Genomic DNA, 25,988 nt, shown 5'->3' on the forward strand with positions numbered 1-25,988 from the left:
CTGATATAGTATTCCTGTAACTGATAGAAATAAAACCCAGATTTTACTTATTAGAGATGAGCGAACCGGGTTCGGGTTCGAGTCGATCCGAACCCGAACGATCGCCATTTGATTAGCGGTGGCTGTTGAACTTGGATAAAGCTCTAAGGTTGTCTGGAAAACATGGATACATCCAATGACTATATCCATGATTTCCACATAGCCTTAGGGCTTTATCCAATTTCAGCAGCCACCGCTAATCAAATGCCGAAAGTTCGGGTTCGGATGGACTCGAGCATGCTCCAGGTTCGCTCATCTCTAAGTGTAACTTTATTATGTAATACTAATTAAAATGCATACCCATGTCCTCACAGTTATATTGGAACTTCACTATCACTTTTTCAGTCTAGAGGACATCATCAAACAGAACTATATGAACCTGCCATTCTGGTTAGAATATTCACCATAAAAACCTAAAATCGTAAAAGTTATGTACCTCTTTTAAAGAAGTTATCCAAGTTTAGGAATAAACAGCCGCTGTGGTTTTGTAGCTGAGTTCCAATGAAGTGAATGGAGCTGAAATGTAATACCACACACAACCTCAGGACAGGCGTGGAGCGGTTTTTGCACAAAAGTAGCTGTTTTTTTCTAATCCTTGATAACCCCTTTAAAGGATGTACTTTCATCGTTGACATCATAGAGGAAGGTCCTTCACTCAGAACCCACCTTTATGAGCCTGAGCAAACTCTGGCAAAACCCGCTTTACATGAATGGCCATAAGTTCAGGCAAAAGGAGTTTAGCCAGATGTGGATTCTTCCAGAAATAAAAGGTAATCACCAAGGTTTAGAGAAGTTGGGCCTGTAGCAGTGAGCGGATCACTACACATTATAAAGGCTTTGCTCTAAAACAAATGGCTGAACCAACAAACTAATGACAGGCGAGATGTGCTCCATGACTAGTCACATTTAAAAACTTAAAATAAACTGCAAAAGAAAAAAAAAAACATTTCCTTTTTTATAAATCTAATACAGCTAAAATATACATAAGTATTGGAATGCAAACAATACCATATTTGACCATTTATTTTATTTACCTATTGCACGACTACCGCTTTACTATCTTCTTATGTAAAGCCAAACCTATGCTGAAATGTAAAGGACTTGCACTGTAGTAATCCTATTACAAGATATCCCATGGTTAAGGCCTCATGTAAATGGCAGAGTTGTGCGCACAGAGCATGTAAGGCAGCACAAGGAGGATATATCATATTGTGCCTCTGTATAGCACTCCATCATTAATACACTTTCCCTTGAAGAAATGCTTTCATTGGAAAAATAAAACTATGTCCATATAAAATGGAGATACAGCAGGGGCCCCATAACACTTCTTTTAAGATGCCCTTGCGATTACTATACATTTGACACTGCTCTTCTTCAGGCAGTTAGCCTGCTCTCTGAATGACATGGCTGATCATGAGATGTCAGCACAGTAACACAAGCCAATGACAGTCTCCCAGATCACTCTCTCTAAACGTATTAGGCTTGATTTCTGCATAGATCAGGAAAAACAAAAAAACAAAAGTCTCTGCCAGTTACTTTTTACCACAGCCTGATAAATACATGTATTGTGACAGGGAGCTATCAACATTTCCCAATTCTGAATGGCCATCAGAACAAACCCAGAAAGAAAGAAATGCAAAAATGAAAAGAATGATTGACAGATACAGTTTTCCACTCTACAGATATGGTGAACAAAACACTAACATAAATGTATCAGAAGAAGCAAGTCACTATTATACATGTTGAAAGTCCAACTTTATTTCATGCAGACTAGTACTGTGAATGCACGGGACACATCCACAAAGATAGAGAGTACTTGTTTATGGGAACACACTATGCAGGTTACAGTGAAGATTACAGTAAAGTGTTGCACTTCTATCGCACTTTAGTCTATTAGTGCTTCTATAGGACTTTAGTCCAAGCAACAGAAAACTACTGTAAACCAAGTAAGCCGTCAAGTACTCTTGTGGTAACGCACAATACTTACTGAGAGCACTATTTACATGCACCAAGGATGTGGTACTACACAGATCCGCACGACAGCACTTGTGGCTGCTTTGTCTTTATCAGTTAAACTTTGAGATACAAACTTGTGCTAAACAATGGCTCAGTGGTCTTAAGAAATACACCCCACCCCCAATTAAAAGCAGCAGGAAAATACCAGAAAGGTTTAAACACCTAGAACAGTAACTATAGTTATGGCTCATGAGTCCTAAACAGGGACGAGACACTATAACAAAGTCAGCAGAAGACTTTAGTGAAAGCTTATAAGTCATTGGCTTCTTTAATGACATTTCCATTGGCTGTAGTACAGACACCGCTTTGTCTGCGATCATAAAGAGGTTTTTTTTATGAATAAATTCGGGGCATCAGTGACTGTAGATTTCAGCTATAATTTATGCCAGTTTCTAGTATAATTTTTTTTTCATATTCAATTTTTATTAAAGTTTTCAATAACAGATCTAGTATAATTTTGTTCAAATTATACCAAGTGTGCCTCTAAGATAATCACCACACATTTTTTTTTTTTTTAAAGGAGGTAGCATGTTATAGCCACCTCCCAATAATTTTATATTGATTCAAAGAACCTAGTCATAAAGTGAATGTAAGGTCTGCCACAGTAAAAAAATAAGAGAACATATTGCCTGCCAGAACACAAGTACATACAAAGCTGTGCTTCCTATTTCAAGCTCAGGGATACAAAACAGCTTGTAGGTGCTGGGGGTAAAGGATGCCCATCAGCCAGTGCAGAGTCTGTACAAAAAGAGGCTCCCTCTGGATGATATAAAGTCTTAACAGTCCAGTCAATAGCCCTTTATAGTTTATGCACCCTTCTAGCAAAAGATTTGATTGATTTAAAAAGGAATCTATCATCACGTTCATGCTGTCTGAATCACAAATCATCAGGATAGCGCCCCACAGCTTCGACTGATAAAGCTCTTCTTACCCCCAAATAGGTTAAAAAACCATCAATCAAGGCTGGTGGGGAGGGCAAAACCCTTGTTTTTATTACTGCCTGCCTCTATGACACTTCAGAGCAACAATAAAAAGCATGCCTTTTCTAGACGACCTTTAAATTTGTGTCAATGGAAAAAATGGCGCACCTCAACTATAGATGTATGTTTATACATCAAGATCTCTCCACTATGTTTAAACATTTAATATAGACTGCATAGAAGATTTCTGATGTGAAACTGGTGTTTATTTCATCATAGTAAATTATAAATCCAATAAACTAGATAAAATAGCTTCAAGTCTGCTACACTGACCGGCTGACATGGTCACATGATGTTACAAGCATGATATCAACTAATAGCTAGCAGGGGACCAAAGAGAACAGAGACAGAGGAATCGGTAAGAAAAGATTTTTTTTTGTGTATATATAATTTTAGTTAGTTAGAAAATCTTAAAATTTCCTAATAAAGCACTAGGTTTCAATAACCACCCTGCAGAACTATCGGCAGGGAAATCTTGCTTGCATGAAACTTGCATATTTAATTTGTGGTATAAAAATAATGTCTTTGATGAGAAAAGTGGCATTCACAAAAGTTTGAAACAGTTCTAGGGTCAGAGGCTTAGCGTGACTTCATGCTTCCTGCAAACAGTATGATGTGATCTCAGACATACCACTTACACACACCTCTCCACCATTTACAAAGATTCCTAATACATTGTTACAAGAAGCTGAAAATGTAAGAGACACTAAATTGTAAAATAGGCAAATGGATGGATCAATCAACCCAAAATGTAAATTTTCTACTATTATTGCGCTGCCATTAACCAACTAGATTTCCTTCAGTTACAAAATAATTTGGCCCAATTCTTAAAATGGCTAAATACTTTGGGCTATACCCATAAGTCTGTCTGGGGCCAATTGTGGGGGTATGGTTGCAGAAATACTTACATTTACACATAGAATTACTCAGAAAATAGAGCAGTAAATGTAATGTATGTAAGTTCGCCAGAAGCGCTCTCTCTTAAGAGCTTATAGACATCCCTTCATACAGCTATTTTTGTATGTTCGCCTTACCGTTGTTAGGCAATCGCAATCCGATCATATTAGGAAACCTCATGAATGCAAATGACTTTTATTGAAGGGTAAAATAATGAAAAGAAATATTAGATATTGACATGTCTTATCTGTTGTCCTCCCACCCCCCCCCCAAAAAAAAAGTAGTAGTTCCGCCTGGTAGTCACTACCTTTCTCTTGATTAAGGCATCATGATTGTCATTATTGGAAAATTCCAGTACATCTAAAATGTGGTGTCAAAATTGCGGCCCTCCAGCTGTTACAAAACCACAATTTTCATCATGCCTGGACAGCCAAAGCCTTAGCTCTTTAGGCATGATGGGAACTGTAGTTTAGCAGCTGAAGGCAGCATGTTTGACACCTGTGATCTAAATGGTTAACTCCCCTTCCAGATAACAGTGACCATAGTGCCTGTAAATACAGAGGTGGTTTGTAATAAAGCAATTCATTTGCAACAATTCTTTGTTGTGCTATTTCTCATTTCTAAATATCTGCTTGACGTCAGTAAATTGAAATTCTTCCTGATAATTTCTAAGTATGTATTTTAAGGACCCTATTACATGGGGTGATTATTGTTTGAAAAATCACATGGTTTGAATTTAAACGAAGTGTTGTTGATTGCATCTTTTGAGCTGAACCCAAAATCATTGTTAATTGTTCGTGTAATTCCACATTCGTTTGCTAATTGTTCAATGCAAGGCTGGGTTCACACTACGTTTTTTCATCCGATTTTATAAAAAACATGCATTTGTGTGAGTCAGTTTTTCGACTGACTCCCAATTAAAGAAGAAAAAAAAGAAAAAAAAAAAAAGGATCAAAAAGCATGTTTTTGTAACCCACACAAAAATGTGGTTGAACACGTTTTTGTCTAAATTAAAAAAAACAAAAACGAATACATGTTTGTTTTTTTATATTGACGTCAATGGAAAAAAAAACAGATCAAAAACAGACGCATCCGTTTTCCATCCTTTTTTTGTAAAAACAGATTGCAGGAACGTAGTGTGAACCCAGCCTAATTCCACATTATTCCTTCATTTGCTGGGATCAGATTAAGTAAACCATCGTAACAACTATGGTTCTGTGCAATATAATATTTCAGGTAGTTCTAGTTTGCAATCATTTATCATTAAAAATCGTTATGTCTAAAAAGGAACCCTTATGGTGCATTTACACAGATTTATCAGACAGATTTTAGAAGCCAAAGCCAGGAATAAATTTGAAGAGGAGAGATCTCATTCTTTCCTTAATGACACATTGTTTATAATCTGTTCCTGGCTTTGGCTTCAAAAATCTGTTGCATAAATCTGTCCATGTAAACAATTCATTTCCTGAATTTCTGCATGCACACACTGACACGGGTGAACAATTCCCTCACTATTAAATACCCCTATGAGGAAACGTACAAATGGTAAAGTAATAGACAGTGTTACGTTATTCAGGGATCAAATGTTATTTTTATAAAAAGGACTCCACTTCAAGACATTGCTCACACCTATTTACCATTTCCTTTGTGCAGGTTATGCAGTAAAACATCCAGATAAGACATGTACGGGACATAGACTAAATTTTTTTGTTTGTTTAAAACCAGCATGTCCTTTCCATATTCAATCACTGACTTGCTCAAAATGACCTAAAACTAAAGTGACTATAAAAGCTGGTATATACATGTATGAGGCTGTGTACACAGAAAGGGGGCTCATCTACTGCTCATTTATGAAAGGTCTTTTGCTGTGTCACATTCTTAGTATACCCATATCCTTGGCATTCTCAAAATTGGTGGGGGTCTGACCATTGGGACCCTGTATGGCCTATCCTGTAGATACGGCATAACTTCTTAAGATGAGACTACCTCTTTAACTGAAGCATAAACATGGACCAACAGTGACAACAGTAATCTGCACCATACTACAAGATATCTAATTATACATCTATTTCTTCATTTCACTTGCAGAGAAGTATTTATTAAAGGATCTATTAAGAAGTCACGCAATTTTAAAATTTATCAGCCAGCAGGGGGGAATATAATAAGCATACTTACCTCTCCCTGCACCTTTGCAGCGCTAGATTGCAGTTTTGGGACTCCTGCAAGGCTCCGGGATCTCCTTCGTCTGGAACGCCATGACGCAGTTGATGGACTGCCCACTCAGCCAGTCAGTAACTGGGGTGGAACACCACTGCAGCCACTGATTGGCTTATGGGGAAATCAGCTGAGTCGGGTATTTTCCCGAGTCTTAACAACATTGTAACTCTCCTTCTGGCGGGGGTCACGGAGCCTGTGACGCAACGCTTAACTGGGAGAAATAAGCAGTAATCGTTTATTATGTTTACCTCTGCCGACTGCCAAACTTTAAAAATAGACGCACTTCTCTTTTAAGATGCTCATATATATTGGAGCTGCATAATATACTGTGACTTATGCCCTAATTGAACTGCTCCAGTCAGGACAAGCCATGCCCATGTGTGGCATTATTCAGCCCGAGTCTCTGAAAACTGACCATGTAAGTACTACAGTTCCCGTATGGTGGCAATATGGCCACAACTTTCCCTGTTCATAACCGCTAACTGCTGGAAGATTTCAAAATCCAGTTTCATATTTACAGTAGAAGAGGTGTACAGTGTGTGTGTACACACACACACACTTGTGTAGTTTTTTACCTTCATCTTTGTTGCATATGGCCACACTGATCTTTGTTCAGTCTATATATTACCACATTTAGATAATGTAAAATCAAAAATACATATAACGTACTTACCCAGGGAACAGGAATCCAAACATAAGTACAAAGCAACCACATAACATGTCTAACTTTTTCTAAAAGTTTAGTTAAAATTGTACAGTTTAGTTAAAATTGTACAACCAATGACAAAAAGTATGGAATCTCCTTACACCTAGACAATGCTCTCCGGGTTTTTCAGTGCACAACAAATACACAAATCACAGATCGGACACAAAGCAACATTGGGGTAAAAGCTGAACATTCTGCTTTGTGTAGCATACCTCAAACAAGTGACTGTAAATTATTTTATTTGCACATGTTCTTTCAGATCAAGTAGAGGAAAAATTAGGGAATAATTAAATTTTTAGCAAAACAATAAAGAATCCCCCTTTTCTAAAACAAATACCAGCAAAGGTCTAGAAATACAATTTAGTCTGTAGGTAAAATGAAAAATATTTACAGACCTCCCACAGTCGTGGTCTTGGCTAACTTAAAGAAAACATTGCCCCAACAAGAGAGCTGCCATGTCAAACAAGGAAGAGCTTACAAAACTCCATCAGGTAAAAGACCGAAGTGTAGCAAGAGATGGTGGTTGTTCCTGGTCAGCAGTGTGTAAAATTGATATAAATAAAACAGGAATATATAAGGCTGGTGTCACACACAGTACTTTTTATGGAATACTGCCACTGCAGGTTTTGAGACAAAACTCAGAGTGAATTCAAGAGGAATTGGAAATATTCAGGAAGGACTAAGATGTCTCCCTCCTACTGGATTCACTTTTGTTTTAGCCTTAAAGAACTGCAGTAGCAGTATTGCATAAAAGTTTGCATATTGCATAAAAAGAGAAAATGTACAACAAAACAAGTGGACAGGAACAGAAGTCAAGGTTTTGTGACAAAACACACAAACCTCAAAAAAAATAAAAAAATAAAAAATGAATTACTGCGAGGTAATAAGTGATCATGGAGAATTGGATGAAAGTGAGAGTCAGGGATGAATCATCTGCACTGGCCAATGAGAAGATTCTAGAATTTTTATCCAATGCCATTCTAATGAAATATTACAATGGCTGGCTGAACAAAGCTAAATATTCCCAGTCTAGAGAATAGTAGTCATAATAGTCAATTTCTCATTTCATTAACAGAAAATAGGTTTTTTGGTGTCATTTTTAGAATAATTATGAATCATGTCACAGAGCAAAGAGTATTTAAGTTATTCTTCAGGCAAGGCACATGGCCATAAAGCCTTTTTTATTATACTTCCATAATCTTTCCTCTACTTGATAAAAAAAAAAAATCCATAAATTGATATAAGGGTTGTAAAAACTATAAGCACCAAAAGATTAAAGTAGTCTAGACCCTCCTTCTCCAACATCATTGTGGCTTTACAGGAAAGCTCCAACTCATTAAAAACTACAGCAGGTAACACATAAAAAAATCCTATTTTCCTTCAAAAACATTCCTTTTACCGATGTGATGGGAGAGATCAAATGGCTGCTGTAATGTGCCGACAATGACTGCAACAAATGTCAGCCTGTGTTCTAAAAAAAAAAAGCTACTATACAGCAAGCAGAGTCTCTGAAATTCAAACTCCTCCTCTATGTAAAAGGAGCAAGATTCCAATAGAATACTAGAAATTGTTAGGTATGTAATGACAATTTACTTGGAGCTGTACTCTATATTTATGTAGAACACACTTGAGTAGGAGCATCCATGTATAATGTAGTCACAGGCTATATTCTGTATTCTGAACACAGGCTATATTCACATATGGTGATAAGCTGCAATTTTGGTGAGAAGTCTCCTCATTAACTCCATTAGAAAAGTCTAATGGAAAAGCTAAACAGACTACATTCACATCAGATAAGTAGCCTACTGGTACTTTTACACGGTGCGATAATTCGCCCGATTAACGATTTTAAATGAACAATGTTTTTTTTCTAACGATCAGCGTTTAGACTGAACGATACATCATACGGAAAATTCGCTATGCGATCGTTTTAGCCTCTCACACACATAGGGGAAATTGTTGAAAGAATGTTTACACTGAACAATCTGCAAATTTTTTGCGAACGATCTACGATGATTTGTGAACATGTTGAAAGATCAAAATGAACGATTTTTTGCTGGTCGTTTGATCGTTCGCTGCGTTTACACGTACGATTATCGTTCGAATTTGACCGTTATCGCGCAAAAACGAATGATCAATCGTCCCGTGTAAAAGTACCATAAGGCTCTATTCACACTTGGGCTTTGATTTACAATTAACTGAATCCATGTTGCATGTGATGGATCCAGCACTGGATCATGTTCCCACAAGGCAAGCGTGAGCAGAGGCTAATCAAAGCACAATCTGATTTTACATTTTTGTGGAGCGAGGAAGCATTATAGCATTACCAGTTAAAGGTGTTATCCAGGACTAGAAAGAACACAGCTACTTTCTTACAAAAACAGAACCACACCTGTCCCTGGGTTTGATATTACAGTTAACTGAGCTGCAGCACCACATCCCAACTGAAGACAAGAGTAGTGCCATTTCAGGAAGAAAGGAGCCATATTTCTGTAAGCCTGAATAACCCCTTTAAGGAATCAGAATTCTAGCATACCTGCCAATGGCCCAGTTTATCATAAGACTATCCAGGGAATCAGACCGAAAATAAGATGAGGCATATGAATCTTTATTTTTGAAGGCTGTTTTGAGGGCAATCTTGGATGGGGCTTAAATGTCCCATATATTGGTAGGTATGCACCAGTAATTGAGTTTCTACCTGCATAGAAGCCACACACCCATGCTGAAACTTTTTATGGTGTTGTCCCTCATTCATTCAATCATAACACAAGTCTGATGCAACAGAAAAAAAAAATGAATGACAGAAAAACATTTGTGACTGTCAAAATGACATGTTATTTAAAAATGTGCTACATTCTTCCCATAGTCAGGCCATCTGCCTTCTAATAATTTGCCATTTAAATATATAATATATAAAAATAAATAAATAAATGACAATGGGCAACAGAGTAGAAATTATCTTTTCAGGTGACCAAAATCAACTTAATCTCAATGCGGATGAACATTTTTCCTAAACTAGTCCAACTTTTTTTTTTCTTTTTTTTTTTTTTTAATAAAGATTTATGTAAAAAGCATTTGCACCATTACAAAAGTGCAATTTCATATACTGTGGTATGCACAATAAAATGGTAGAATATTCAAAACGATAAAAAAAATCATGCAGAAATAAAGTTCCCAAATAACAAAGGGGTTTCTGCAAATTGCACCCCATTCTGAAATTTTACTTTGAATTGTTCTTTTATTTCTATCTTTAAGTCCTATAAATCAGCACACAGGTGCTGATAAAGAAGTGCAAATAATTTTTTTTTAGCTCCCTATGTTTTATCAAATGAGCAGCCATTTTATATATAGATTTTTAGTTTTTTTTCTTTTTTTTTTTTTTCTTTTTGTTTTAAAGTGTTCATGATCCAATTCTGTGGTCAGCTGGGAAAAACCGAAGTAAAAAGAAACCGACTCAAAAGTTTGTAAGCTTCCAGTACAGTCATGAAGCCGTTGGATACAGTTGAACTGTGTTGCGGCACAATGAGGAAGGTCACACACGTGTCCAGCTCTGACAGCTATCTACAGAGGTCCGTTTCCCGCTTGTGCTTGCGTTTTTTGCTATGGTAGTGCTGGTGCTGTGCTTTGCCACTCTGTAGATGTCGGCTTGGCACTGATGTGCCTTGGCTTGTGTTGGGTTGAGCCTGAAAACCTTTGCTGGAGGACACTGAACGGAAAAGTCTAGTTGTGCCATGCTGAAAAAAATGAGGCAAAGATGTATTAGTCCAAGCAAGTATTCAAACTCATGCAAAACAACAAATAATGTTATCTGTGAAACAATTCTATTATACACTATATTATATACTAAACTTAACATGGAAAGGGCGGGTGTCTAACGTTTGATGTTGTCCTGTTTGGCACCTCCACCAGCCACCGGACCCAATTACTGTGCATCTATGCTGACTGTGAGCCGTAATACTGTGCCTGTGTGATCAGCAGCAGGGGAGAAAACCCTAAGCTTAGCTGTTTATTCCCCTTAGGCTGTTTTAAGACTATTTTAACCCTTAGACGACCCAGGGTGTATAGTTACGCCATGGAAGTCTGTCCCCAGACAACCTAGGGCGTAACTGTACGCCCAGGGTGTTTCTCCAGCTATGAAGCGTGCTCCGGAGCGGAGCGCGCTTCATAGCAGGTGGGGGCCGGCTGCAATCAGCAGCTGGGACCTCACCGGCAATGACGCGCTGCAGCGATCGCGCTGCCAAGTGTCATTAACTCCTTAAACGCCGTGATCGCGGTGCGACCGCGGCGTTTAAGTGTAAGTGACAGGGGGAGCCCCCTGTCACCTACCGATCGGGACCCCCGCAGTCACACTGATCGGTAAAACGGACTGCCGGAGGTCTCTTACCTGCCTCCGTGCGGTCCGATCGGCGATCTGCTGCACTGAGCCTGCACAGGCAGGCTCAATGAGCAGATCGCTGATAACACTGATCAATGCTATGCCTATGGCATAGCATTCATCAGTGTACAAATCCAAGTACCGGATGTAAAAGTCCCCCAAAGGGATAAAAAAAAAAAAGTTAAAAACACTAACACACAACCCCAAAACCCCTCCCCCAATAAAAGTTGAAATCACCCCCCCCTTTCCCATTATATAAATAAAACATATAAAAATAAATAAACAAATAATATACCGTAGCGTGCGTAATTGTCCGATTAAAATATAACAAGCGTCATTGCGAACGGTAAACGGCGTGCACGAAAAGAGGGGAAAAAAGTGCGCGGATTACCAATTTTATGTTACATTATATATATAAAAAAATAAATAAAAAGTGATCAAAACGTCTGATCTTCACAAATATGGTATTAATAAAAACTAGAGATCATGGCGGAAAAAATGACACCCCATACAGCCCCGTAGGTGAAAAAATAAAACCGTTATAAGCGTCACAATAGGCCCATTTTATTTATAATTAATTGCCAAAAAAAGGATTTCATTTAAAAAAAATATATAACATTAGAGAATCTGTGTAAACCTGCATGTTATTGTGTTCGGGCTGACCTATAGAATAATAGTATCATGTCGCTGTTACCATATAGTGTATTACGTAGACACAGGAACCCCCCAAACATTACCATATTGCATTCTTTTTTACGATTTCACCTATTTATATCTTTATAAATAATATATTTGGAATTCCATCATACATGTTATGGTAAAATGAATGACGCCATTACACAGTACAACTATTCCTGTAACAAACAAGCCATTACATGGCCTTGTGGATAAAAAACTGAAAGTGCTAGAGCTCTTAGAAGGGGAGGAGGGAAAAACGGAAACAATAAGATCAAAATTTGCGCGGTCCACTGGGTCATTTTGGGCCTGGTCCTCAAAGGGTTAAGGGGCTATCCAGGATTAGAAAAAAAACACATCTGCTTTCTTCAAGAAATTAGTTTGAGTGGCACTGCAACTCCATCCCATTAAACAGTCAAGCTTTTTTTTAGAAGAAGTAACCCTAGATAAGTCTAATAAAGAGTCCAAAAGGTATATGTTGGCATCAAATAAAAAAAAAGATGCCAATATGACACAGAGTACTGCAGCGAGCCCATTCAACTTAGTCAGCTAGTACCACTTCTGCATTCATTTAGAAGGACTCCAATGTGCAGTTGTCTACTTTTTTGTCCACATGCTAAATAAATTTGTGTGCGCTAAAACTATCTTCAAAGACAGCGACTGCACAGGACAGTGCAAACACAGCTCTACATTTTACGACCAATGCCAAATGTGGGATGGGTGAGCGCAGCTTTGCACTCTCTTTGACAGGGCAGGAGGAAATGGGGCAGTGGTCTGGTGGTCAGGGGGTATCAACCCCCAATCATAAGTATATCAAAGTGTGACTGGAGTGGGAAGGATCAGGATACTCAACTACTGGAAACAGGAAATCAAGCAGCACATTAGGATCTTCAACATAATAAAGACTTCTTAGCTCTTGTGCTTGCTATACTGCCTCATAGTTAAAAAGCAAGACCAACAGTATAAGGACTTTACAGTGCTGCTGGTCACTCGTACAGGAACTATGTAAAGTTTTACTTTTTGCGATAATGCAGCGATGCCCAACTAACAGCTCATGTGTGCCTAAAAAAGAAAAAATTCTGCCAGGGTGTGTGTGTGTATATAATAATAAAATTAAAAAAAAAAGTAAATAAAAAAAAAATTATATATATATATATATATATATATATATATATATATATATATATATATATATATATATATATATATATATATATTATATATATATACACACACACACACACACACACACACACACACACACACACACACACACATAGTTGAATGTGCCTGTCTTTAAATGAAGTTAAAGGGGCACTCAAAAAATAAAATGTTTTCAAATAAAGTGGAGTCATCAAGTTATATTGATTTGCAATTATGTCTACTTAAAAATATCAAGTCTTCTAGTACTTATCAGCTGCTGTATGTCCTGCAGGAAGTGGTGTATTCTTTCCCATCCGACACTGTGCTCTCTGCGGTTACCTCTGTCCATGACATAAACTGGATCTGTCCAAACAGAAGAGGTTCTCTACAGGGATTTGTTACTGCACTGGACAGTTGCTGACACGGACAGAGGTGGTAAGCACTGATAAGTACTGCAAACCCTGATATTTTTTAAATAGAAGTAACATACAAATCAAAGAAACTTTAACACCAGTTTGTTTAAAAGCGTTTTTCCTCAGAGAATATGGCTGGGTTCACACTGCGTTTTTGCAATCCATTTTTTTTCATCCATTTTATGTAAAATGTGGATGAAAAAAACTGATGCATTTGTGTACACCTGTTCTGATGCACACAAATGCTTAAAGTTTTTCATCAGTTTATCCTTTTTTTTGTTGCATAAAATAGATGAAAAAAACATACTGCAAAAACACAGTGTGAACCTAGCCTACCCTTTAATTGGATTTGAGGTTTCAGTTCATTATGTGACAAAGTGCCAAGGAGGCAGGGCCGCTTGTGTGCTACAGCATCACCCTGCCTCTCCCTCGCTTGCTTGAGTTATGTTCAGGGCTGGGACTCCAGGTGTGATTTGGAGACAGGGCTTGGAGCTAAAAGCCAAGTCCTAAATGACAATCATGCAAGATTTCCCCAGGCAGAGTTATTACTGTCAGAAGCATCAATAGAATGAAGCCCATCATTGGACTGAAACAGTAAAACACTTACCAAGGAGCAGTGTCTACTGCCTCTCCTCCTCTCCCTAGGGTTCTATAGCGGCACTGTAACCTGTTGCCTCAGTGAGTACGCTGTCTTCACTGTCTCTTTAAGATCGCCTTTGCACACAATTTTGTGGCTTTCTTTGGTTTGCAAAAAGCCACATAAAATACTGCTCTTTTGATGCTTTATGACTTCTTTTTGAAAAACTAAAAACAGTAAACTAAAGTCCATCACCACTTGTATAAGTAAGTTTTACTAAAATTTGGGAGGGACACCATATGTCAACAATTCCTTCTGGTTGGTAAAGGTGAAAACATCTTTCTCTAGGAAATGTTAAGATTTTCTCTGATGACTTAAAACCAGTTTCTATTTAAAATATATACTGTAACATATATATAGGGATTGTAGGAAGAAGTGCTGAGCAGTGATCTGATACATAACACAGATATCTCTTCATACCTGGGTCTTGTTGTTGCTGTTTGAGGAGCTGACACTCTGGCTAGCTTGCAGTTTGCTGCTGGGTTGCGATGAGCTGGTGCAGGATTCCTGAGGACCTGTTCGACTATCACTTGCCTGCCGACAACTTGGCTGCTTTGATGTCTTGAATGGAGTTCCGTCTGAGTCCTGAATGCACAGACGTTTAATGACTTTCTTCTACGGGAGACACGTGATGTGTCATGCAAGGAGATTTCATACCACTGGCTAAACAGTGGATCTCAGTACAAAACCCACACAAAACAGTGTTTGCATAACACTTTAGTGAAAAGGGTTTTTTCACTATAAGATTATATGCTTCAGAATCCATATATTGGATTTTTTTTTAAAAAAAAATTTTTAAACCCTGCTCAAATAGTCAGGGCCTACTTATCTAACCTGGGAACTTTATACCTGTAAATTTTTTTCACAATTAAACAACCTTCTGACCTATCAAATTATACCCATTTTAAAAGGACTGTTTACATCTGTGGCAGAGGCTTGCTTCAGAGTCTCTGTTGCAGATTCCATCATATGTGTATTGTGGAAAAGAGCTACAGAACATGCTAAACTATTTTTTTCCAAACACTGCCAACTTTATGGACGTCATTATTATTTAATGGCATCCATAGTGCAATGAATTCAGAACTCAGGGCTCCTATGATTTAACAGAAACACTGAGTTGCCAACGCGAATGTAAACTAAAGCTAGCCAAACACTAAATAAAGTTGGCCAATCATGCCAACAAAAAACGGTGGATTTAGATAACTTTTAGCTTAGAAGCCTCCAGCCTTTCCAGTAGAACAGGTCAGGCAATTTGGATGTGATGAAGACTGATCTTTAGGTTTAAAGCGACTCTGTACCCACAATCTGACCCCCCAAACCGCTTGTACTGTCAGATAGCTGCTTTTAATGCAAGATCTGTCCTGCTGTCCGTTTGGCAGGTGATGCAGTTATTGTGCTAAAAAACTACTTTTAAACTGGCAGCCCCGTGCCCTACAAAAGTGGCCTAGATTGTGTATGCATTAGGCTGGCACAACCTCTGTCCCTCCTCCCCACCCTCCTCATCATTAGGAATGCACCAGGCAGATTGCCTCCTATTCGTCAGCTGTGTCAGCCAGGCACATGGGCTGGATCGTTAAGACACCTGTGCAAATGTTTAGCATGGAGAAAATGTTCCAGTGGCATTCCTAATGATGAAGAGGGTGGGGAGGAGGGACGGAGGGGTGGTGCAAAGTTAGGGCACAGAAAATCCCGTAGGGCATGGGGCTGCCAGTTTAAAGAGTCACTGTCGTGAATTTTTTTTGCAGAAATCAATAGTCCAGGCAATTTTAAGAAACTTTGTAATTGGGTTTATTAGGCAAATATGCCATTATCTGCATTTAAAAAGCCTTTTCCCAGGTCCCCCCCTCCTCTCCTTTCTGTCATCCACTGCTCAGAATCAGGACATCTCAATCAGACGCATCCTGTTTGTTCTATGAAGAGGGGAGGGGGGAAAAGAGACGGAGCAGAAATGTCAGCAGCAGAAAACAGAACAAAGGATAACACAGCGGGGGAGCTATTCAGAGTGCAATTCAGAGGTCAGATAGCTCAGCGGTGACTGTCAGAGGCGAAAGCCTGTGTTGTAGCTTTTAATTAACTCTTTGTTGTCCTGTTTTGGTTTCTTATTTTTCTCTCTCCATAGGAGAACAATGAAGACAGTGGGGGAGAGCTTCAAACTGCTTTTTCATGATAAAAATTCATTTTTCAGCTAATAAACCAAATTACAAAGTTTCTTAAAATTGCCTGTACTATTGATTTCTGCAAAAAAAAAAAAAAAGTGACAGTGACACTTTAAAAGTTTTTTTAGCACTATAACTGCATCACCTGCCGAACGGACCCCAGGACAGATCTTGGATTAAAAGCAGCTATCCGAAGGTACAAGTGGTTTGGAGGGTCAGATTGTGGGTACAGAGTGCCTTTAATTATTCGGTTTAATAAATGGGTTTATGGCTTTGACTGATTAATTTCATGATATCAAGGTAGCTATTCCCAAAAAAGTTAAGATCATAAATAAGTATTGTAAACTCACCACATCACTGGAACTGGAGAGGGTGGAAGAGGAAGACGACAGAGGACGAGATGAATTGGATGAGTGTTTAGCAAGGGTTTCAGAGGTCTTACTCTTTGCTTGTCCCAAGGCAGAGTTTTGACTAGACACGTTATTGTTACACTGATCCAAATGGTGAACGTCCACTATCAAGGTCACATCATTCCCTAAGGGGGTGATGAAATCATAATACCATCATGAGACTCCATGCAACACAGAAAAATATGCTCTTCATAAGAATTATTATTTATTAAAAACTATAAAAACACTCAAACTTTTCAGTTGAAATTCTCAGACAGATTTCTCTGACAAAATTTCTTAAGCCAAAGCCAGGAACAGACCATAAACTGGGAACGGGTCATAAAGTAAAGACTGAGATTTCTCCGCTTTTCAAATCCATTCCTGGCTTTGGCTTCAAAAATCTGTCAGATAAATCTCTGTGTAAACACACTATTAGATGGCCTGAGCTATGATATTAATTAACACTCATCTGCTAAGATGAGAGCTCGTTTAGAGGGCCTGATTGTGAGGCCAGAGTTGCATGAAAAATTTAGATTGTTTATGTGGTGCTTTTGCTTTAATAAGATGCCAGCCGCACAACCCCTATTACACAGATGTGCAGCTGACAGCAGATACATTTTTGAAAAGTTATTTGGCTGCAGTGAGAGGCTGAGCTGGAAGGAATCAGTCACAATGAAAATATAAATTCTTACCATTGTAAAGTGGTTCAGACCTATTCTGTTGACCCCATTTCGCTGATATCCATTCTCTGTAAGAAACTACTTCTTCTGTGACTCGAATAATGCGTCCCAAAATGCTGAAAAACATGCACAGAATTGTTTAAATTTGAAAGTGGTAAATTGTCCCATAGGGGTTTCTAATCATACATCATGACATCAGGGATTCTCAAAAAAATTTTTTTTAGGTCTCCCAAATGGTACAAAATCACTTCAAGTTTACACTATCAGAGGCTCAGGTATGCTGGGTTTACACGGAACGATAATTCACCCAATCGAACGATTAACGATTTTGAAGCAATGATTTGGTTTTTATAACGATCAGCGTTTAGATGGAGAAAAATAGTTAGAAGATTCGTAAGAAAAATAGTTATTGCGATCGCTTTTAAGACCGCTTAAGCCCATCTTTTACATAGGGTGAATCTTTGAAAGACTGTTTACACTAAGCGATCTGCGAAATTTTAGCAAACGATGAACAACGATTTGAGAACATGTTGAAAGATCAAAATGAACGATTTTTCGCTCATCGCTTGAGCGTTTGCTGTGTTTACACGGAACGATTATAGCTCAAATGCGATCGTTATAGCGAAAATTCGAGCAATAATCGTTCCGTCTAAACGCAGCATTAGAGATAGCACAACAGGTATTGCTAATCTTCTAAATAAAAAAGACACCATGAGGAAACCTTCCAGACCCCCATTATAAGTCAGTGGGGTCGATTAGGTGTTAGTTGAGTCCATGGAGTGAAAGAGCTGACAATGTGATTTTTATTTTGTCTGCTCTTAAGATGGAGATACTTCAAGCTTGACAGTGGTGTGAACAGAACCTGTTACTTTTGTTAGAAAAGGGAATTTATTTATCAGGTTGGGGCATCCTCATAGGAGAATTATGCAGTGGCACACAAGTGTCCTTATTATGGGTCTATAAACAACATGTTTTATTAGGGTGCCTTCACACCTACCGTATCGCAGCAGATTTAACGAAATGAATGAACACAGCATTAAATACGCACTTTCAAATCCGCTGCAATGAGACTTTACTCTTCAGGTCAGTACAAATACAGCAATACCCAACTTAGGCTAGAGCCACACTGCATTTTTGCAATCCATTTAGCTTGTATGTTTGAAGTGTCACTGTCGTTATAACTTTTAAAATGTAAATCAGCAGTAGATGTGAGATAATGCAATTTACATTCATTATTTATTTTTTGGTTATCATGGAAAACACGACACTTCCTGTTTTCTGAATTTTTTTCTCAAATCAACATTTTTATCAATTCTATACCAACGCTACCAAATACGTTAATTCCTTTTTATGTCGAAATTGGAGGTGATCTGAATTTGTTAGCCAATGGTTCATACATTTTTAAGAACTATGTTAGCGCAACTAGAAATAAGTTTCTCAGCAATTAAAAGGATAAGTCCTGCCATTGTGAAATTCTGGCAGCCAGCAGGAGGGAATTTGATAACGAGTGCACACTTACCTCTCCCCGTGCCTGCATTGAGTGGCAGCAACAGCCACGGGACCCCCGACGAAAGTTATTTCCCCGAGTTGTGATGACGCCACAAGTGGGGGGGATAATGCCTGACCCAACTGATGGGACAGCCCCCTCAGCCAATCAGTGACTGGAGCCACGTCCTGCCCCAGTCACTGACTGGCTGAGCAGACTATTAATTAGCTGGCTCATGACATCAGCAGCAGAGGATATCCCGGCGCTCAATGCGGGTTACGGGGAGAGGTAATTTCGTACTCGTTATCAAATTCCCCCCTGTTGGCTGCCACATTTTCAAAAAGGCTGAATTTCTCCTTATTAAAATTGCTTATATAGATCAATGCATTGTATTGTATTCATCTTTTAGACCAGCATATACTGGTAGAGTGTATCAAAACAGCTGTCATAGTGGGCACAGGGGATTAGCTAAGGGGGTATTTCACAGGGGTGTGATTGGACCAAAGGACCCCTAATGACATATGCAAAAACAGTTTTAAAGTTAAATCACCATCATTGCTGAGACCTCAGATGTCTCATCACTGGGGATGTCAGCTGCAGATACCAGCCGACACCAAGTGGGTATGGAGCCCACTCCATACTCACCCAGCTCCCGTGTATGGTGATTGGACAGATGTGGCGTCATCACAGAAGGATAGGTACTAAAGGGAGGCTCGGAGCACAGACAACGAGTGATAAAACATGGCAAGTGCTGGGTAAGGCGTATACAATGTTCTCCGTACTGGATTTAATGTAAAGATGTGCAATAGCGCAACTTAACAGGGTATGGAAGACCAGGAAATCTTGGTATTAAACCATTTGTCCCCCTTACAACATCAAGCATCTCTACATAGGGGCTGGGACGTTAAGGCCTTTAAGAAATAGTCAGCATAATTGTTAAGGCTGGAAAAATGGCCAGACTATTTGAGGAGAGCGGTGTTGGAGTGCACTCAGGACAGCATATCCTGCCTCACCGTTAGCCAATGCTTCAGAGGAGGGGGCCTATGTGGACTACAGGAATCAGAAATTAAAATAATCCTTAGCTTAATTGGCAAGTCAGCAGATTTAATTAGATTCACCATTGAACCCTACATATAAAACTCTTACAGTGTAATGTAGCGAACACTTACCTTTCACTTTCATTGTTGGGATAGTATTTTGCTATGGGTGACACTGCATGGCTTAAGACAACATAGGCATAATCAAAGGCTTGCTTCACCTGCATGGCCCCATATGAACTCCTTCCCACATCATTGCCTAGGAAAAATCAAAAGAAAAGTCACTTGGTACACGTATAATCAAACTTCTGATATTTCACACAGACTGTTACATGCTTACCAGGCTGCAAAGGATCTTCAATGTACAGCATAGATGGTCTGTATCCATCTAACATGCTTTTTTGTACCTCATCCTTGGCAACATATGAACCTCCATCTTTTATTCTGATTCCAGTTTTTAAATAGTTAAAATGCCTTCCATAAAGTTCAAAAAATTCTATCAGCAAAACGCCATAGTTGGCATCTGGACTGCAGGCATCTTCTCGCGGGTGCAGCTGCAAATACAAGAAAAAAACAGATCAATACTTGAAATGTAAAAATAAATGGTTCACAGTTAGGGTCCATTTACACAGAAGGATTATCTAACAGATTATCTGCCAAAGATTTGAAGCCAAAGCCAGGAACAGACTAAACAGAGATCAGGTCATAAAGGAAAGCCTGAGATTTCTCCTCTTTTCAAATCCATTCCTGGCTTTGGCTTCAAAGCTTTGGCAGATAATCTGTCAGACAATCTTTCTGTGTAAATAGACCTTTAGGGTACATCTGCAGCTGATTTCAATTTCACTAAATGAACCAACAATGCATCAATGCAGATCCTGCAACAATGCAGATCCTGTACCTGTATATGTACCCTTGAATTGACCCTGTTAAGTTGACCATACCATTCAAACTGCAAATAAACTTGCAAATAAAGCCCCGCTCATGCTGGATTTACTTGGAGGCGCACACCTATCAGTAAATCCAGTGGATCTGAGGCTGGTGCATGGCAGGCACAATAATCTATACCTGCTCCAAACATTTTTGGCAGTTTTCTGTGAGCAGGATGTACATTGGGGAAAATGGCGGAATCCCGATGCACCTTTGAGAAATTCCCCAAACAGGCTGAGACAGAATGATAAATTGACAAGGCATCTTTCTTGCTTTTGCATTGCAAGATGTCAGACTTTTGTGGGCAACCACTAGGGCTGGGCGATATTGGCCTAAATCAATATCGCGGTTTATCGCACATGTAGCCGCGGTAACGATAATTGATCGATCATTATGACACACCCCTTTTTGCAAACCACACCCACTTGCCGTGCCAAACTGGCGATATTTTGATTCCAAAAAAGTTAAAAAGAACTCACTGAGCAGCAACCCATGGTTAGTCTATTATCATTATTATTATTTGTCATTATTAGGGGGTCTCAGCAGAGACCTGTACATGTGTATATACAGGTATACACCCTCTACAGGGTATACACAGGTCATAGAGGGATAGGTGTGTATGACTATATGGGGGGGATGGATTGGGGTGGATTACTATACAGGAGGTTGGGATCGGGTTACAGGACTATACAGGCAGCACATAGGGATAGGGGGCGGATAGGGGTGTATGACTATACAGGGAGGGCAGATAGGGGTGTATGACTATATACAGGGGGCAAATAGGGGTGTATGACTATATACAGGGGGCGGATAGGGGTGTATGACTATATACAGGGGGGCGGATAGGGGTGTATGACTATACAGGGGGGGGCGGATAGGGGTGTATGACTATATAGGGGGGGCGGACAGGGGTGTATGACTATATACAGGGGCGGATAGGGGTGTATGACTATACAGGGATGGCAGACAGGGGTGTATGACTATATACAGGGGGCGGATAGGGGTGTATGACTATACAGGGATGGCAGACAGGGGTGTATGACTATACAGGAAGGGTGCACAGGGGTGTATGACTATACAGTTAGGGCAGACGGGGGTGTATTACTATACAGGGATGGCAGACGGGTGTATGACTATACAGGGATGGCGCACAGGGGTGTATGACTATACTGGGGGATAGGGGTGTATGACTATACAGGGATGGCAGACAGGGGTGTATGACTATATACAGGGGGCGGATAGGGGTGTATGACTATACAGGGATGGCAGACAGGGGTGTATGACTATACAGGAAGGGTGCACAGGGGTGTATGACTATACAGTTAGGGCAGACGGGGGGTAAGACTATACATGAAGGGTGCACAGGGGTGTATGACTATACAGTTAGGGCGGACGGGGGTGTATGACTATACAGGGATGGCAGACGGGTGTATGACTATACAGGGAGGGCGCACAGGGGTGTATGACTATACTGGGGGATAGGGGTGTATGACTATACAGGGATGGCGGACGGGGGTGTATGACTATACAGGGATGGCGGACGGGGGTGTATGACTACAGGGAGGGTGGATAGGGGTGTATGACTATACGGGGGGGGGGGGGGGGGGGGGGGCAGGGGTGTATGACTATACGAGGAGGGGGGCAGATAGGGGTGTATGACTATACAGGGGGGCAGATAGGGGTGTATGACTATACAGGGGGGCAGATAGGGGTGCCGGGACTGGTGCCGGGGAGGGCAATGTCAATGTGCTGTGTGTGCAGGGACGCCGGACGGGACCGGACTTGACGGGTGGGCGCATGGATGGACAGGTGCGGCGGGACGGGGCCTGGGACTGGACGGGTGAAGGCGCTTGGACGGGCGGCATTGTCACCTGGGCCCTGCCGCTCTGATGCCGGCGTCCCTGTGTGCAGAGACGCCGGCATGTCAGTGGTGGAGGAGCAGCAGAAAAAAAATACAAAAATACCGCAGATACCGTCCTGGCTAACTTTAGGTCGGTTAACCAACGCCAGTGACGGTATCGGTATTTTTGCGGTATACCGCCCAGCCCTAGCAACCACTATGTGAATCCATCTGGTCTCCCTCTCAAGATTTAGAATGAGTTCAAAGTCAATGGAAGAGGCCTTTAAGCACAAAATGGCACTCTCTAATTGGGTGTATTACACAAAGCTTTTTCTTTGCTTCACTACCACCGATTTACAAAGTTTGCTGAAAAGACACATGAATCGAGGGCATCTTACCTGCAGAAAACTGACGGCCATTAAAAAGAGACTATAGGATCCTATACCACCAGTAAACACTTCATTAAGGTCTCTTTGTAACAGGAACTGCTTTAAAACCAGCACTAGATATGGAAGAACTGGGTATTTCTGGAACAGACAGACAGAAATACAAATTGAGATTTTACAATTAACACTTTGTAAGACAATAACCTAAAAAAAAGCCATTCATTGTAGCATTAAAAAAAACTCAACTAAATACATGCAATCTTTTTAAAAGTAAATAACCCCTTTGGTTTTAGGGCCAGTTCAGAGAGCAGAAACGGCGGAATTCCGCCATGCTCAGTGTCTGAATGGGAGGGCGCATGCGGGACTACAAGCGCCCTCCCATTTAGACAACGCAGCACCACGGGATTCCACGGCGGAGAACTCCGCCATGGAATTCCGCCATTTTTGCCCAGTGTGAACTGGGCCTTAGGGTGTAAGTAGTGGTAAGAAGAAAACGACTAAAGACAGGCGGATTTGAAAAAAAAAAAATAATAAATTGTGCACGTGTCTAGTAAAAAGTAAAGTTCTGAGTGTAAATTGTATTAACCCCTAGACAACCCGTGATGTAAATGTACGCTGCACGGCAACCCTGCTCTAAACCGGCGCAATTCAGGCTGCAAAGTGCAGCCCAGGACCGCAGCAATTAGCGGGCACGGTCCGATCAAGTTTGAATCCCATTTTTTTTAAATAAAAAAATATATATACAGTACATACTTACTGTCGCGTGCGTAATCGCACAAACTCCTAAATTATCACATTCCCCAACTTGCATGGTAAACGCGTTAGCGGCAAAAAAATCCAAAGTGCAAAGTTGCGCACTTTTGGTTGCATCAAATCCAGAAAAATTTTTATCAAAAGGTCACATAACATGTCAGTTTTATCCTAAGGCAAACGGAATGAAAAAAACCCTCCCTCTCCCTCAGAGTTAAAAAAAAAAAAAAAAAAAAAAAAAAATTATTTCAAATCAAGTGGTGCCAGAAAGTACCAGAAATTTGTAATTTGTATTTTATATTTTAGTACTTATCAGCTGCTGTATGTCCTGCAGGAAATGTGTATTCTTTCCAGTCTGGCACAGTGCTCTCTGCTGTTACCTCTGTCCATGACATAAACTGGAACTGCCCAAACAGAAAACCTCTCCTGCTCTCCAGACTGGAAAGAATACACCCTTCCTGTAGGACATACAGCAGCTGATAAGTACTGGAATACTTGAGATTTTTTTTTTTTTTTTTTAAACAGTAAATTACAAAACTCTGGCACTTTGTCACTAGTTGATCTGAAAGTTGTTTTTTTGTGAACTATCCCCTTTAAAACAAGATCTCTACGTAGAAGAACATCTAACACCTTAAGGCTATGTTTACACTACGTAAAACTACGGCCTGTAGTTCTCGCAGCAGGACTACGGCCGTAGTTTTGAGGGGTGGAACATAGCCTTATTTTTGATGGGATCCCAGCCGGAGCGTACATACATCGTATGCACTACGGCCGGATCCCATGCGGCGCCGGAAAAAACTGGCATGTCTGTTTTCTGCGGCCCGAATTCAGTGAATTCCGGCCGCAGAAAGCCCTGTCAGTTCACACAGTGAAGCAAGCGGCTCCAACCGCTTGCTTCACTGTGAGCTATGGGAAGCTCTAATGCGGGCGCGCTCTGATGCGCCCGCATCAGAGCTCCGCGGCCGGAAAGATCACCCGGCCGGTACTTAAGTACCGGCTGGGATGATACGTGTAGAGACCGGCCGTTCCGTGACCCGGCTGGGGTCACGGAACCGCCGGTCTCTTACGTTGTGTGAACATAGCCTAAAAGGGGTTTGCAGAAAATGGAAAAAAATAAATCCTGTTTTTGTATAAAATGTCAATGTACAGTACTCTCTTGGCTCTGCTGAGACCCTTCTGAACCCACTACTGCTAATAAGCAGCCCCACAATTTGTTTGGAACATCAGCAGAGTTGGGGGGTGGGGGTGGTAAACTATCACAATTCACCTCTTCCCGCTCTGGGACCCCCTGCCATAATGCGCTTGATGGACTGCCTGCTCAGCCAGTCACTGACTGGCTGAGCATGCAATCCATCAGCTGGGTCAGCAAAACTTTTTGGCCTGTCCTACTACCACCTCCTCTCTGATCAGGTATTAGCCACACCTCCAGGGGAGAACTAACATTAAATTAATGATTTTAAACAAAAATATATTTGTGCATGACTTTAAAATAAAGGGGGGAAATAAAGTAATTGATTGAATTTAATCACTCAGCACTAGGCTGAACTGTTATGGCCTTATCTTTGAGCCTGAACAGAGCTCTGGATAAGCTGTTAGGAGGTTATGCAAATATATGCACATTAACAAATAATTTTCTAACCTTGATAAAATCCCTGATGAGCTGGGCTGCTTTTACCCCATTCTGCACATTAAAACTTATGTCAACCTTGACTTCAGTATACGAATCCGTTAGCTTAATAATAGGTACCTAAAAAAAAACAAAAAAAAAACACAACATTAGCTTGATTACTTACAATCCCAGTGGCCAGACCCCAACCAATCATCTTATTCCCTATCCTACGGGCAGTGGATAACCCTTACAGAATGCCTGACACATGAGATGAATGTCAGCCAAGCCTGCCAATACAGCCCCCTACCCTCTTTTTTTTATTGTTATGCTTTAAAACAAAGCTATACTTTCTTTCCTGAAGTCTGGCTTTTTAGTCCTGTGACGGTTGGGGGAAAAAAAAAAAAAAAAAAAGACTAAACACAGGATGTCCTGGTCACCAGAACGGTGAGCTGTACTGACCATGATTCATGTGTTTAGTCTCTTTTTACCAACTAGGACAAAACTAAAAAGCCTTCAGTAGACTGGACCTTCATACAAGTATAGCTTGAGCATAAAAAAAAATGTGAATTGCAAACATGCTTTATATCACATCCTCTGTTGATTAATATTTTGAAAATTACAATGACACTT

At 40.1% G+C, this 25,988-nt stretch overlaps 1 protein-coding gene across 2 annotated transcripts in view; it reads right to left on the reverse strand.

The window, feature by feature from the left end:
• Positions 1-10,207: 10,207 nt before the first annotated feature.
• The window catches only part of TENT4B (terminal nucleotidyltransferase 4B), a 51,113-nt gene continuing 35,332 nt past the window's right edge, over positions 10,208-25,988 (reverse strand). The window contains exons 5-12 of one of the 2 annotated variants that reach the window (XM_069965943.1): positions 25,389-25,496; positions 23,012-23,140; positions 20,187-20,400; positions 19,979-20,105; positions 17,336-17,439; positions 16,605-16,789; positions 14,519-14,683; positions 10,208-10,589 (exon numbers count right to left, since the gene is read on the reverse strand). In XM_069965943.1, the coding sequence (XP_069822044.1) occupies positions 10,413-10,589; positions 14,519-14,683; positions 16,605-16,789; positions 17,336-17,439; positions 19,979-20,105; positions 20,187-20,400; positions 23,012-23,140; positions 25,389-25,496 (1,209 nt within the window). In that variant the 3' untranslated portion in view covers positions 10,208-10,412. Of the gene's footprint in view, positions 10,590-14,518; positions 14,714-16,604; positions 16,790-17,335; positions 17,440-19,978; positions 20,106-20,186; positions 20,401-23,011; positions 23,141-25,388; positions 25,497-25,988 lie in introns of both variants that reach the window. The other variant, XM_069965942.1, reaches the window with a different exon arrangement.

The sequence above is a fragment of the Dendropsophus ebraccatus genome, chromosome 4 (genome assembly GCF_027789765.1).
Source record: "Dendropsophus ebraccatus isolate aDenEbr1 chromosome 4, aDenEbr1.pat, whole genome shotgun sequence".
Classification (NCBI taxonomy): domain Eukaryota; kingdom Metazoa; phylum Chordata; class Amphibia; order Anura; family Hylidae; genus Dendropsophus; species Dendropsophus ebraccatus.